A 14,065-nucleotide genomic window follows, 5' to 3' on the forward strand; every position below is an offset into this window, starting at 1 on the left:
AACCTTGATCTTAGTCTTAGGCCTTACTGGCGAACTTGGCTCTCACTCTCTTGCTTCCCTCAATGACTAGGTCCTCGTCGTAGATCTTCACGACGCTGGGGTGCTTGCTGACGACTTGCGCCCACTTGTAAAAGTTGGGGGTCTCTTGCTCGAGGCGGGAGGGGAGATTGGCTGGTAGGAGGCCGTGCTTGGCGGAGGATAGCAGCCGAATGACGAATGGAGCTATAAGGACCTATTTCTCGTTAGCAGCCTATTTCAATCGCTGGTCTTTGGATTGGGTACCTCTGCAAAGGTGAGCTTATCGCTCCCGTTGAAGTAAGGCGCCGCATTCTTCAGAAGAGGCTCAACCTCCTTCACAATACCAGCAACGGCGTCGTCCACAGCCTGATTAACCTCATCCTCCGTCTGGGCCCTGTAGATAGCCTTGCCGATATGCGCCTGAACCTTGCTCGAGTACGCATCAGCGAAGAAGGCCACCCTCGCTCTGGTCAACGGGCCGTTCTTGTCCGTCGACGCGGGGAGGAGATGGCTGGGATACGCATCGGCGAGGAACTGAGCTACGATGGCGGACTCGGTGATGGTCTCGCCGTTGTAGATGATGGTTGGGACGAGGCCACGCGGGTTGATCTGCAGGTACTCTGGGGTTCGGGGCGTGCTAAGATCAATGATATGCTCATTGAAGGGGAGACCAAGTTCGGCGAGGGTGATGTGTGCCCTGTGCGCGACTGCGGGGGTTGTCAGCGGAGTTCTCTTGGACGATATGATATGTACACACAAGGGCACGCGTGGTTGGTGTAGAGGGTGGTATCTGCTTGAGGTTGAGAGCCCATCTTGATAGCCGTGCTGATATGCCGAGTAGTAGTAATTTGTTTGGTCAAGTTGTATGAAAAGAACAAATTCCAAGCAGGACTTATTGCAAGTCTTGTAGTAAACAACCCCGCCATTTCCCTCTCTGTGCGGAAAGTCGGAAGGAGACAGCGACACGCTGCATTATTAATTCATATCGGCATTTCGCAATATTGCACCATCGGCATTGAAATACATCCGAAGCGCGAGGAGTGGTTGCGTCATTTCGGGTGGTTGATTGATAAGGCGCGAGAGGGGGTGACGCATCTTGTGTAACTTTCCTTTTCATGGTTGATGTTGGTGGTGAGGCTTGAGTATTTGGCGCTTTGGTACTGTGATTATTTCCTGATGGAGTAATTGCTGATGGGATTGATCGTCGTTAAGATTCTGACGTGAGACGGGACCTGGCGCCGCGCTAGAAGGTCACTCTGACACTAAACTGAGGTGCCAAAAATACTTGGTCTAAGATCCTCTAAATCTATACTAAATTACACTAAGTTTACCTAAACTTCCCTAAGGCCTTTTGTCACCTAGGATAGAGGTCCTAAGTTTTATTGCATCCCCTTGAAGGTGTAGGGTGAGGCTTGATTTGGACAACTTGCGACAATGGTTCATGAATGGGACGGCGTGAAAGGACCATTTGGAGTATTTGAGAAACACTGAGGTCCTTGAAGATTATCCTACGAGTCTAATGCGTTTTCTCTACAGCCAATATCTAAAAATTGGTCTCTTACGGTGATTTCATAGCTGATTGCTGACATGTTAACACGAATCGCGACGCTAATAGGGTGGACATTTGACTTCGAGAACACCTCTTGAAATAGAGTCGTTTCCAGTTTCAATTCTATCTGGTATAATTGGTTCCCTGAACGACATGAGTGATAGAAAGCTAAAATAAAATTAGGTACCTACCTTCTTTTGTGGGCTCTGAAGTATTCCGTCGAAAGGCAAGAGCATCTGATTGCCTATAGTGATTCACGGCCACAAAGGCAAGGAATCAACAAACCCTATGAACTTGTTATTTACCATATTTTCAAAGCCTCCCATATTACTGCATTCTCGCATTTGCGTCAAGGATCTGTGAAAGGTGATCAGATGTGAAAGGGCATCTGCTTCGTGCCTGGAGGATCGCAAAGCTGTTGGAACGGGATGCGGCAATGAAAACACCATCAACGACGACACAGTCACGGATAGGTATGGCAAACAGTTTCCCCTTCCCACTGGCCGGCCGCTTTGATTTCAGATATGCAAGGTAGTTGTAATGTTTCTCACTATAGGGCAAATGCTTGTGTCCTTACTATCACCAGGCGCAGCTTGCCGACTCTGGCACTGCAGGTGGCCGGCAACTCAGCTAACACTGCGTCATTCCTGGAGCAAGAATCCGACCCATATCAGCAACAAAGCGCTACAGATATCTTAAACACTGATTGGAAAACACTGGATTACTGCTCCGCCGCGATCGGCTCATCTCCAAGCACCTCCTCTCCTCTCCTCCACCTCAGCTCATTCCCAACACCTTCACCTTCCCATCGAGCGCCACATCGACTTCTCTTGGGATTAATTTGATCAGCATCATCACCATATCTATCTCAAGCTTTGCCGCCAATCACCCAGCGTATCGACTTGATTGTTCGTCCAACTCTGCGTGCCATGGCGTCCCCAGGCAACCGACCTGGAGGCGACGTGGCAGTGAAAGAAGCAAGGAAAGCGATATGTAAAGTCTTTCAAAAGGGATTTGGATGCAGAAGAGATTGCCAACTAATCCATGATCCGGAAACTGTTTATCTTCGACAGCCTACAACTAATGCCAGCGCTCGCCTCAATCAGTTCAGAGCTTCGTTGGAGGTCAGTATTGACAACGACTCTTCGCCCTGCCGAGACCCTCAGGCTGCCCTAACCACCTGGGAGACCGCACTAGACATCTTGGATAGCTCCTATCCTATTCTTCGCCAAAGAATGGCAATGTTTTTGTCTGACAGAAAGTACGGCCGCGATTTCATCATGGTAACAGTCACGAAAGGATCCCTTCCGAATAGCATTGGCAGGCTCGTGGTCATGAAATTTCTCGAAGTCATTACTCATACCTCTTTACTAAACGACTCAAGCATCGAGATGACCGTCAAAGCCATCTACTCTAACGCCATCTATCCTCCCTTCGATCGTAAGGGTGGACGTGGTCCAATGAACATTTTGTCTTATCTATGTACTGAAATACTAGAGTCCCTTGAGAACTGTGCCGGTCCTCTCTATCCGCAACTGTATCAGTATGTTTTGTGTATCGCGAGAGCCGGCCATGAGCTGTTGCGCAGAGTTCCTCAATCACTTTCTGGGACCAAGAGTCCTAGTTTCCTGGAATATCTCGACAACCTCGTTGCCAAGGTGTGCGAGAGCTTCCCAAATGACGGCTTGGAAGAAATCACTCGCAGCTTATACATCATGAAAAGACTGGCAGCTAGTTCAAAGACGCATCTTGGCGAAGAACAGCGAAAATTGGATTCCTTGGCTTCAGCTCTTACGACCATAGAAAGGCCAGGGGGGCGACATGACAACGACTTCGCGGATATCTCGGATATCGCCATTCTTCCAACCTTGGGAGAGATCAACAGTGAGAGCGACGAATACCTACCGTCGACCAACTTCAGTCATCCCCATGCGCTTAGAGATCCGTTGCAGCGACATGTCGACTCTCATTTTAGACTTCTCAGACACGATGCTATGGGTCCGATCATAGAGGCTATTCGAAGCTTTTGCAGACCCGACACGGACATAACGGGCAACTTTTATGACAAAGAGTTCGATGTTCATATGCTCCATGGATGTTATGTCCATCACATCTCTTTGAGTCCCAAGCGTGGCCTAAGCGCAGTCCTTCCATTCGATACCCCTAAACACATTTCTGGCATGTCAATCCAGGAGAAAGAAAAGTGGTGGAAGCATTCCGACATGTTGGAAGAACGGAAGCTTTTATGTTTTGTTCCTTATCAAAAGGATCGTAAAGAGCTCCTATTCTTTCAGGCGAGCGACAAGATAATAACGGGCAAATATGATTGTCTTGTCTCCAGTGACAAATCTCCAAGAATACTTGTCCACCTCGTTACTCCGGACCGCAACTCGCTGAGCCAGCTAACCCGCCTGTATGAGAGCAAAGCTCGAGGTTTTCTGGTTCAATTTAGTAGCGTCTACACTTCAACATTGATGCCCATGATCGACAGGTTGAAGAGAATCAGGCTCGACAATCACATACCTCTTCACAAATGGATGGTCCCCGCCGAGCACACTCAGAACGACATCCCACCGCCACTTTATGTACGCCAGAAAGGTTTCGTGTTCCCTATGGGCTGCATAGCCAAAAACAAGGATTCTGGACTCCAGCTAGATCCGTATTACGGATTTGAGGGCATTAGTCTTTCTGACCTGGAGGCTCAGACAGGACTGGACAATAGTCAATGTCAAGGGCTTGTTGCTGCTCTGACTAGAGAGTATGCCCTCATTCAAGGCCCACCGGGAACAGGAAAGTCGCATCTCGGTGTTCAACTCGTGCGAGTTTTGCTGGCTGTTCAAAAGCAAGCGAAGCTCGGCCCACTCATTATCTCGTAAGTTATTTTGGTTACCGTCCTCCCTTTTGGCTGTTTGGTTGACAAATCTTCAGGTGTTATACGAACGAAGCCTTGGATCAATTCCTTAAACAGCTTCTCGATGCTGGGGTCGACCAAATTGTTCGAATTGGTCGTAACAATGTCGCGCCGGAACTCTCCGACCACACACTTCGAACACGCAAATACAGATGTCATGATACACAATTTGAAAATACTCGTGTGGAAAGACTCGGCAAAGATCTGTGCGGTCTCACTAGTAAAGGCCCTTTTGATGCTTTACTCGAAACAGACCAAGAAACAAAAGATCGTGGTTTTGTAGACTTTCTTTCTGAAACCAGACCAAACGTCCATCGACAGCTTGTTTCGGAGGACACCATCCAGGCTACAACGAAGAGTTTTTTGAGGGCAGAGCTCAGGGATATGTGGCCATCAAGCACTAAATCCATCAAACAAAGCATGGAAGAACTAAACATACGGGCTGAGAAAGATATCCATGATCTCTCATCGGCGGAGCAAGGGGCTCTTGTAGATCACTGGACTGAAGAATGGCGTGAAAGGAAAGTCGATGCTGCTTTCGAGACTGTGAGAAAACTGGAGCGTCTTTGCAAGCAACGCAATGATGTTTGTGAATCCGTCAGTCAAAGGGTCCTCGCGCAAGCTCAAGTTATTGGAGTCACTACCTCGGCAGCCGCAAGGAACTCGGATTTGCTACAGCGCGTATCGCCAAAGGTGATGATATATGAGGAGGCAGCTGAGGTGATGGAACCGCATTTGATCTCCTCTATAATACCCGGAATCGAGCACTTGATCCAGATTGGAGATGAGAAGCAACTTCGCCCGCAAATCGCAAACTGCAAGCTGGGAGTTGACAACGACTCCGAGAAAAAGTGGCAACTGGACCGAAGCCAGTTCGAGAGACGCGCAGCGGGTGAGCCTGGTCTTTCTCCTGTTCCATTCGTACAGCTCAACGTACAACGAAGAATGAGACCTGAGATCTCCCAGCTCATCAATAGCTCGTATCCTGAGCTTCAAGACCACCCTAGTGTTCGGGATTTCCCAAACGTTGTCGGCATGCGACGCAACGTTTTTTGGCTTGACCACAAGAAATTTGAGGGAGGTCTGCGTGGCACATCATATACCACTGAGTGGGAGGTCAAAATGGTGACAAGAATCGTCCGGCATCTGGTGCGACAAGGGGAATACAAACCTCGAGATTTAGCCCTCCTCACTCCGTATAATGGCCAGCTAAGACAACTGAACCACGCTCTCGGTGAAGAGCTTGAGATATCTATGCTTGGCAAAGCTGGGCACAAAGTCACGAAAAAGAGGCCATTGAACACAGCCTTGCGGCTAGCGACATTGGATAAGTTCCAAGGAGAAGAAGCAAAGGTTGTCATCATATCTATGACACGTCATAACCCGCGGCGCAATACAGGAGTTGTTATGACGGCCAACTGGATCAACGTTCTTTTGAGCCGGGCCAAACATGGGATGTATCTGATTGGAGACTTTGATTCATATCGCTCGGACCCTGGGTGGGAAGATGTCTACTCCAAGCTTTCAAGTATTGCGGCCATTGGCAACACGTTTGACTTACGCTGCCATCGACATCCAGATGCTATCATGCAGTGCTACCGTCCAGAACACTTCGATCTCATGAGTCCTCAAGGTGGGTGTGATGACCCATGCAGCTGGAACTTGGAACCTTGCGGCCACAAGTGTCCGGAGAAGTGCCATTCAGAGGCTATGCATCAGTCCATGTCTTGTAATATGCCTTGCTCCCGCATCCGAGAAACATGCGGTCATGAGTGCCCAAAACTTTGCAATGAAACCTGTGGTCCCTGCATGGTAACCGTCTACAACGTTGAACTTCCCTGTGGCCATGTCAAAGAGTCCCTGATATGCCACGAAACCTCGCATTTGTCTTCAATTATCTGCGAAGCCAAAGTTCAAAGAACGGTCCCTGGATGCGGCCACGAAATTGAAACCGAATGCTTCTGGGATGCGATTACGGTGAACTTACTTTGCTCTCATTCTTGCGATCAGAAATTGATCTGTGGTCATGCCTGCACGGGAAAGTGCTACAAATGTATGATGAATAGACATTCGGTTTGCAATGCGATTTGCGCTCGCTCCTTCGCTTCCTGCAATCACAGGTGTTCAAAGACATGCCATGGAACAACTCCATGTGGGAGCTGTGAACAACTTTGCGAAGTAAGTACATAACTCCAACCTGTGATCCGACTGACTGAATGTTCCTTAGGTTAGATGCCCACACACCAGTGGCGATGAGATTTGTAGCCCATGCGTCGAAGATTGTACTTGGACTTGTCCTCATCAAGGGACCTGTCAGATGCCTTGCTCAGCTCCTTGCGATCGACCCCCTTGCAATAAGAGATGTGACAAGATTCGTAATTGTGGCCACCAATGCCCAAGCTTCTGCGGAGAAGATTGCCCCGTTGAATATTGTCAAGAGTGCAGCCCCAAGAAATCAGAGGAAGTCGACTTGCTGGAGTTTCGAACTTTTAGCGAGATCAACCTTGACGAAAATCCGATTGTAGTGCTTGGTTGCGGCCACTTCTTCACTGGCGAGACTCTTGATGGTCTGGTAGGCCTGGATGAGGCTCGTCTGAGAGGGCAGGAGGACGAGTATGTCGGCTGGAAAGAGGTGTCAAGCTGCTTCACGACAAAGACGCCTGTTTGTCCACACTGCAAGCAGCCTATTCACCCACACGCCACAAAACGATATGGCCGGCTTATTAAACAAGCTCTCAAAGATGAGAACCATCGACGATTTCTCACTGAGCAGCACGATGAGATTCAGCGCCTCGAGGAAAAGCTGCAATCTGTCGAGGATGATCTTACGACGACACGGTCATCCTTCCTGAGGGAAATTCAATATATGAGTCCGCACCGGACACAGGAGAGACATTCTGTTCTCAAAGAGCTCCAAGGAATGGGGAAAACCCTTGGAGCCAGAATTGGGCAAGAAATCCAGCGAAGCGCAATATCAGCCGATGCTATTGAGGCGTCTCAAGCCCTGACCTTTGATTCATCTACTGACGAAGTCCAGCTGGAGACTTCGACATACATGCAAGGTGTTCCATGGAAGCAAGTTGCACTGAGAGCCCGCCTCATTCACATTCAAGCTCAAGAGTTGCACCTGCGTGATGGACTGGCGATTTCTCCCCACCAGTCATTGGCAAGCTGGATGGAAAGTCAGTCGTTTCCAGCATTGCCCAGCTTCCTCAACGACTTCGCAAACTTGATCAAAGAAGCCAACGACCTGAAACTACCGCGAGTTGTCATCTCAGGAACTCTGTCGTTTGCTAAGATCGCCCGTCTGATATACCATTATGAAGTGGCCCAGAATGCACATGGCAGCAATGAGTACATGCTCGACATCATCGCTGCTGAAGAACAGACCAAGATTGCGTGCGAACTCCTGGATGCCGCTCTGCTTCTGTGCTCCGATCTTCGAGACGGTGAGAAGCTGAAACAAAAGGTCCAAGATCACATAGAGCTCTTTCATACTCGGCACGAAGAAATTACTCCCGGAGAGCTGGCATCAATCAAGTCAGCCATGGTCAGTGGAACCCAGGGTATGGCGACCAACTCTGGATATTGGTACAATTGCGTTAATGGACATCCTGTGAGTTCTAGCTTGTAGCTTTCCTTCCTGTTGAGTACGGTCATCGCTAATCAGATTGATCTATCTAGTTTGCAGTTGGAGACTGCGGGATGCCCACGGAGGTTGCTCGCTGCCCCGAGTGCGGAGCACCAGTAGGGGGTACCAACCATAGACCCTTGGATGGTGTAACCCGCGCTGAGGAAATGGAAACAGAGGAGGTTATCGTCGTGGATGCAACAGCCATGGAAGATGGAGGGGAAGCCGTCCTCCCACCAGCTCGAGAAGAAGTTATTGAGCCACCGACAGAGGAACCAAACGAGCCGCGGGAAGTGGCCGTCCCAGAAGATGAAGCGGAACACCAATCATAGGACAATGGAGATCTTCCTGAATCTGAGGTGTGGATGTATATCCTTGTCTGCATGATTGTGGCATGCTTCTTTGTTGGTTTATGAGAAGTCAGATGGTCTTGGGAGGAGAGCAATAGGCCCATAATACTGCATAAAGGGGGATATGCAGTGAGATCTTTTTACTGAATCTGTCCTATGGCCCTGTCGTCAGAATGGCGCCAAAATTGTACGGCGATCTGGGATGGTTATGGACAAGACGTTTCAGGCGACACAGATAGCTAGTCCTCAACAGTGGTGTGAGAGTTTGTAAGAATAGAACTGTTTAGAAGGATATCGCGATAATGCCAATGTCTACTGGTCAATGTTTTCAACGTGGAGCGTTATCAACGCGAAATTGTATTCAAAGACGAACTGCTCAAACTACAACGCTACTTCGTAACTCCTTGATAACTCTATCGTATACGTTTGCTTCTCTTCTCATACAGTCATGATACAGAACAAGATTACTCGTACACTCCAACGACTCCAGTGCTCTGTTATTTTGGTGGATTTTTAGTATCCGTGACCTATCTCTCTGTCAGCGTCAAATTCAATCATATATCAACCAAGAATACTTACGTCCAAGAGACCGTCCCATCTTAGACATCTCCTTAGCCTGAGTCTGCTTAACCTTAGCCCTCCTCGAATCCTCCTTCGCCTCAACCTCCAACCTCTTAACATGCTCCCTCGCCTCCCTCACACTCAATCTCGCCTCTTCCAGCGCACGATCAGCCTCGCGCTCCGCCCTCTCAGCATCCTGCACTCGCTCTCTAGCTTCAAGAACAGCAGGGTCGTGCTCGTTGCGGTTTCCGCCTAGACGAGACAATAAGCCGCCGCCGTTGGAGGTACGGCGAGATGGGGAGCGGGATGATGAGCGGGAGTGTCGACGGTCGTAGGAGGAGGCTGAGCCGCGGGAGTGACGGTGGTGGGAGGATGTGGATGTTCGTGTGGAGGTGGGCTCGTGGCGGGATGAGGAGGAGAAGAGGCCGTGCTTGCGGGGGGGTTCCTCGCGGATGGGCTCTGGGGAGGGTTCACGACGACCAAAGAGACCCATGATGATGATTTATATGATGACTTAGGAGTAGTGTAGTGTAGCGTGTGTAAGTGGTACCGTGTAAGTGGCAGTGGATATCGTGTAAGTGATCAGTGTTAGTGAAAAAGGAATAATCTGGAGAATAAAAAAGAAGCTTTTCACAAATCTAGGCGTCTCTTGGCCTCTATTTCTACCATCTCGCATCCCTACCAGTGATGCCATTCCCAACTACGATCGCCCAAGCTTCAAACCTGCTTTATTACCGTGACGTCAATGCATGCGCGCAGGGTAGCAAGGGTCCAGCCAATCACGAAGCAGAGATGACGGTATCAGTGGCGTAGACGGTGATGGCATTCAGAGCATCAAGAGTGAAAATTATTGGTGTAAGAAAGATGATCAGTTGTAATATGATGCCTCTGATATCATACCATCTTTGAGGGGGGTCCCTGAATGGAATGTAGACTAACACGTTTGCCAAGATGTGAAGAATTCCAAGGGTTGACGTTGCAGGGTTTAGAGTTTATCAACGGTTACACTCCGCAACTTAATTGAACTGTCATCATCAATCTTATACAGTAGCCTATGATCTCTGTGGACCAAATGATCTACGGTCCATCTTCTTTTCAATGCTTGGCCTCACTCTCTGTTGATATCTCATCGTGATGGCTCATCAGCGTGGCTGTGCACTTTTGCCCCTCAAAGTCTCGGCACATTGCGTACATTGGTTTCACCAGCTAGAATCAGAATCACCTCATAAGGAAACGCGCTAAATGAGCAATTAATAAGACAGAACAATTGTCGTGAGGTGTGATAATCGGTTGAAACAATAAATAAAGTTCTTGTAGCTAGAGCGTGATCAGATGACTTCCTCAAGTAGTCTACTCCTCCCGCTAATTTACCTCGCATTCCCGAGTGAAAATAGCCTGTAAGTAGTAAATGGCAGAAAAACAACGCAGAACACCATATTTCCCTATGTGCTTTATGCCGCACGATATATACAGTGAAAGATACCCATAACGGGCCAAAAATAAACCATAGTAGCCGAATAGAGGTCCACATCCCTGCTTTTGTTCGATCACATTCGACGGGGATGACAGGTAGGGTCTCTTCGTATTCGATATTAATAAACGCTCGTATCGTATCATGTTCACATAACCGTGCATCCGCCCTCCTCACGGTCCTTCTTGACGCTGAGCGCAACACGCGCCGCCTCGGTGAAGGCCTCGTTGACTCCTCTGTTCTTCATGGCGGAGCACTCGAGGTACCGGAGGGCATTTATGCGGCGCGCCACCTCGAGGCCCTGGTCGTAGTTGATCATGGGGCGCTTCTCGCGGGGCTCGCCTGATTCGTTCTCCTCTTCCTCGCCTTGCTCGCGGAGGTCGCACTTTAGTGCTACGAGGACGAGTTTGGTGCCGGGGCAGTTGTCGGCGATCTCGCCTACCCACTTGGATTCGACGTTTTCGAGCGAGTCTTTGCTGTCGACGGAATAGCAGAGCATGATGAGATCTGTGTCGTCTGCAGAGTGTTAGTTTAGTTGGAGTTGAGTTAGTAGGTGTCGGGAGGTGTATACCGTAGGATAGGGAGCGTAGTCGGTCGAATTCTTCCTGGCCTGCTGTGTCCCAGAGGGATAGCTCGATGTGCACGTTATCGACAAAGATGTCTGCGTTCGTTAGCGATGCGTGTACGCAGTTGAACCGAGTCTCGTACCGTGGACGTAGTTCTCAAAGACAGTGGGTTCGTAGACAGTAGGGAAGTAGCTATAATCAATGAGCCTCTCTCCTCATGGGCACCTCTTCCAAAACATACCCTCTCGTAAAGACGTTCAACAGCGATGTTTTTCCACAAGCACCATCACCCCTAAATCAGATCAGCGCAATGCCCTCCCATCTCTCATCGTATGTTACGCACAGCAACACCAGCTTTCGCTGCACAGTTTTGGATCCTCCACAAAGAGCAGGCATTCTGACAAAAGTGTGATATCAAATCGTAGTTACTCCGTAGTGTGTGAAAGAAAAAGGAAAAGACCGTTGTGGTTTTTCGCGTCGTTTGAAATACGTTGAATCTCGGTTCCGTGCAGGGCCCTGGCGTGCGCAGATCGAATTCACAGGCGAGAAAGAAACCGTTGGTAGATATCGATAGACGGCAAGGCGAATTGATCCCGTTGAGTGTAGGGGTTGGGCAATGAATGGTCGTTTTTTCGGGGTTCGCGAGAGAGGAATAGAGATGCAAGGTTGTGAAATGGAATGGAAGTTGAGGTCAGAGAGAGGCCAGCGCAAGGGAAAATGGGGGGCAGTGGAACTCTAGGCCTTGGGTCCTCACTCGCAGTGGAGTCGACAGCGAGGAAAGCGGGCAGGGATTATTTTCGGCGCCTCTTGACGAGGGATATGCACCCACGTGACAAAAAAGCCCCCTAACGATCAGTGTAAGTTACAGGGCGTATTTCTGTTCCTCTTTAAATATGTCCCCTTTTTTTCTGCACATCCTGTGGAACCACTTTCTCTTCTTCTTGCAGTAGCGTCGACCCGTCACGTTAATTGGCTCTTTCGCCCATCGCTACCAAGATTGCCTCTTTTAAAGTCCCGGTTCGTCGAATGCGCCAAAGAGGGTTGAGGCTAAGCTCCGAGCCTTTAATTCGATAGTCTTTAGCGATGACACTCGATGCTACGTCGCAAATCATTTGCGAATAACTAATCATGTCGGGTTCTGTGCATGAGAGAGAAGCGGTACCTGAAACTTGTACCTGAATTTGAGTTGAGTTGGGTGCAGTGACGATTCATGGTGGCTTTGCGACTGAATCGTAACATCAGAGTGGCTTCGTTTATTTTCCGCCCGCCGAGGTACTACAAGTAGGTATCACGCGGAAGAGGCGATATTGCAACACTGAAAAAGCCAGCTTGTTCAATATTGGGCAAGAGACTTGTTTCTATTAAAACCTTGAGTCGGTGTATGCCGATATCTCAACCTGACAGTCCAATCTAACCATGTCGTTCAAAACGTAAATGTGTAATTCAGCAGAGGCCGCCCATTGTAGAATCCATTTCTAATCTTCCTCCCGTTCATATCCACGACGCGATCCGCCCATACGGTCCGCAAGGCCCTTGTAGTTTGCTTGTTGATGTAGCTTATTCACGAAGCCGCGATCACCTCCGCGCTCTCGAGCCTTGTCATCTGCTTCTCGACGTGCTGCCTCCTCTTCCTCCACTGCCTTGAGACGCTTTAAGCGATCTTCGTCCAGCTCTGTTGCTGCAGACTGCATGGCGGCTAACTTGCGCTGACGCTCTTCCTCCTTGGCATTATCGTCTTCTTCGTTGTATCGTGGTCGCCTGTCGCGAGAATCGGGGTAGCTTCTTCGGAAATCCCTTCGACTTTCGCGGGGGCGCTCATCACGTGGTCGTTCATGGCGTGAGCGGTGCTCACGTCTATGTTCTCTGCCCTCTGAATCATCACGTCTTCGTCGCGAACGATCTTCTCGACTATCGTCTCTGCGTCGCCTGTGCCGATCCTCTTTTGAATCATCGCGACGTCGTGGGCTTCGCGATCGCGAATCAGAGCGCCGTCGTCTGTGGTGTCTATCATCAGGATCCGCGCTGCGATGACGATGCCTCCTTCTGTGTTTGTCGTGTCGGTCTTCTTTCCTCCGTGACTTTTCCTTCTTCTTCTCATCGTCAACTCCCCTCGACGATAGTAATTGTCGGCGCTTGATCGGGTCGTTCATCATAGCTTCGTAGGCAGCTTGTTCTTGTCGCTTGATAGCCAGCAACGGATCGTCGCGAATCTTTGCAGCTGTATCCCTCGCAGTATTCGCATTCTGCAGCGCCATGAAGCTCTCCGCCCCTGCATCTTTCTCCAACTTCTTATGCTCTGTGCCCTTGATAAGATTGTCAATACGCCGCTTGCCCAGCAAGTAGGCTTCTGATTCTTCTGTCGTGCCGCCTTCTCCGTCGTTGGGGCCTTGGTACATCCAGTCAACGCGATCAACGCGCTTTTTCCCTCCTGCAGCCTCGAGCTTTCGTTGGACTTCTTCATTCTTGAGTTCTTCTTTGATTTCGTCGATACGCTGTTGTGTTCGCTTGCGCTCGGCGAGGGCCTTTTGCTCTTCAGCCCAGACGGCCTGTTGATTGCGCTGCAGCGCGGGATGGAAAGATTTCTTCAAATTAAGATCGCCTCCACCCATTTTGACGGTCCTTTTGCGTGTCGGTTGGGGAAGAACGGGGACGAACTTTGATGGTGATGTTGAGGGGGGAAGTTGGCTGGTTGATGTATGGAGTATGGTGGCAATTGTAGGTAGGCAGCCAGGCAAAAAGACTGAGTGCATGGGCCCCATATTTATTTTTATCCTCGAAACTTAGTCCAATGATCAGACTTCAGAAAACTACCTCCCATGGACTTATCAGAGGACTTGCTGATGAGTTTACTTTGACATTTTCTCTTACAGCCTCAAGTTTTCTTGCCCCCTGAGGATATCAAGCTTTTGAGCATTTGTACCAGTAAACTCAACGGCGAGACTACTGTACCCAGCCGATACATCAGTGGTCAAACCCCAGACAAAGCTCATCTGCCTGCATGCTACAAT

At 49.4% G+C, this 14,065-nt stretch overlaps 5 protein-coding genes across 5 annotated transcripts; 1 reads left to right on the forward strand and 4 right to left on the reverse strand.

Annotated features, from left to right (window-relative positions):
* Nucleotides 1-16: 16 nt before the first annotated feature.
* FSUBG_8111 (glutathione S-transferase) lies at nucleotides 17-830 on the reverse strand (the record flags this gene model as incomplete). The annotated part of the gene is made up of 3 exons (XM_036686487.1): nucleotides 17-232; nucleotides 283-725; nucleotides 776-830. The coding sequence occupies 3 exons, from the start codon at nucleotides 828-830 to the stop codon at nucleotides 17-19; spliced, it is 714 nt and encodes a 237-aa protein (XP_036536380.1).
* Nucleotides 831-2,496: 1,666 nt separating this feature from the next.
* Nucleotides 2,497-8,441, forward strand: FSUBG_8112 (NFX1-type zinc finger-containing protein; the record flags this gene model as incomplete). Its single annotated transcript, XM_036686488.1, has 7 exons — nucleotides 2,497-3,007; nucleotides 3,065-4,439; nucleotides 4,496-6,111; nucleotides 6,545-6,656; nucleotides 6,706-6,790; nucleotides 6,850-8,094; nucleotides 8,163-8,441. 7 exons carry the CDS (start codon nucleotides 2,497-2,499, stop codon nucleotides 8,439-8,441), a joined length of 5,223 nt encoding a protein of 1,740 aa, XP_036536381.1.
* Nucleotides 8,442-8,972: 531 nt separating this feature from the next.
* On the reverse strand, nucleotides 8,973-9,513 carry FSUBG_8113 (GTP-binding protein RHO3; the record flags this gene model as incomplete). The annotated part of the gene is made up of 2 exons (XM_036686489.1): nucleotides 8,973-8,986; nucleotides 9,039-9,513. The coding sequence occupies 2 exons, from the start codon at nucleotides 9,511-9,513 to the stop codon at nucleotides 8,973-8,975; spliced, it is 489 nt and encodes a 162-aa protein (XP_036536382.1).
* Nucleotides 9,514-10,639: 1,126 nt separating this feature from the next.
* FSUBG_8114 (GTP-binding protein RHO3) lies at nucleotides 10,640-11,453 on the reverse strand (the record flags this gene model as incomplete). The annotated part of the gene is made up of 5 exons (XM_036686490.1): nucleotides 10,640-11,007; nucleotides 11,063-11,152; nucleotides 11,200-11,249; nucleotides 11,299-11,349; nucleotides 11,401-11,453. 5 exons carry the CDS (start codon nucleotides 11,451-11,453, stop codon nucleotides 10,640-10,642), a joined length of 612 nt encoding a protein of 203 aa, XP_036536383.1.
* Nucleotides 11,454-12,532: 1,079 nt separating this feature from the next.
* Nucleotides 12,533-13,666, reverse strand: FSUBG_8115 (pre-mRNA splicing factor CWC25; the record flags this gene model as incomplete). The annotated part of the gene is made up of 1 exon (XM_036686491.1): nucleotides 12,533-13,666. One exon carries the CDS (start codon nucleotides 13,664-13,666, stop codon nucleotides 12,533-12,535), a length of 1,134 nt encoding a protein of 377 aa, XP_036536384.1.
* Nucleotides 13,667-14,065: the final 399 nt, after the last annotated feature.

The sequence above is a fragment of the Fusarium subglutinans genome (genome assembly GCF_013396075.1).
Source record: "Fusarium subglutinans strain NRRL 66333 chromosome Unknown NRRL66333_c0000108, whole genome shotgun sequence".
NCBI lineage: Eukaryota > Fungi > Ascomycota > Sordariomycetes > Hypocreales > Nectriaceae > Fusarium > Fusarium subglutinans.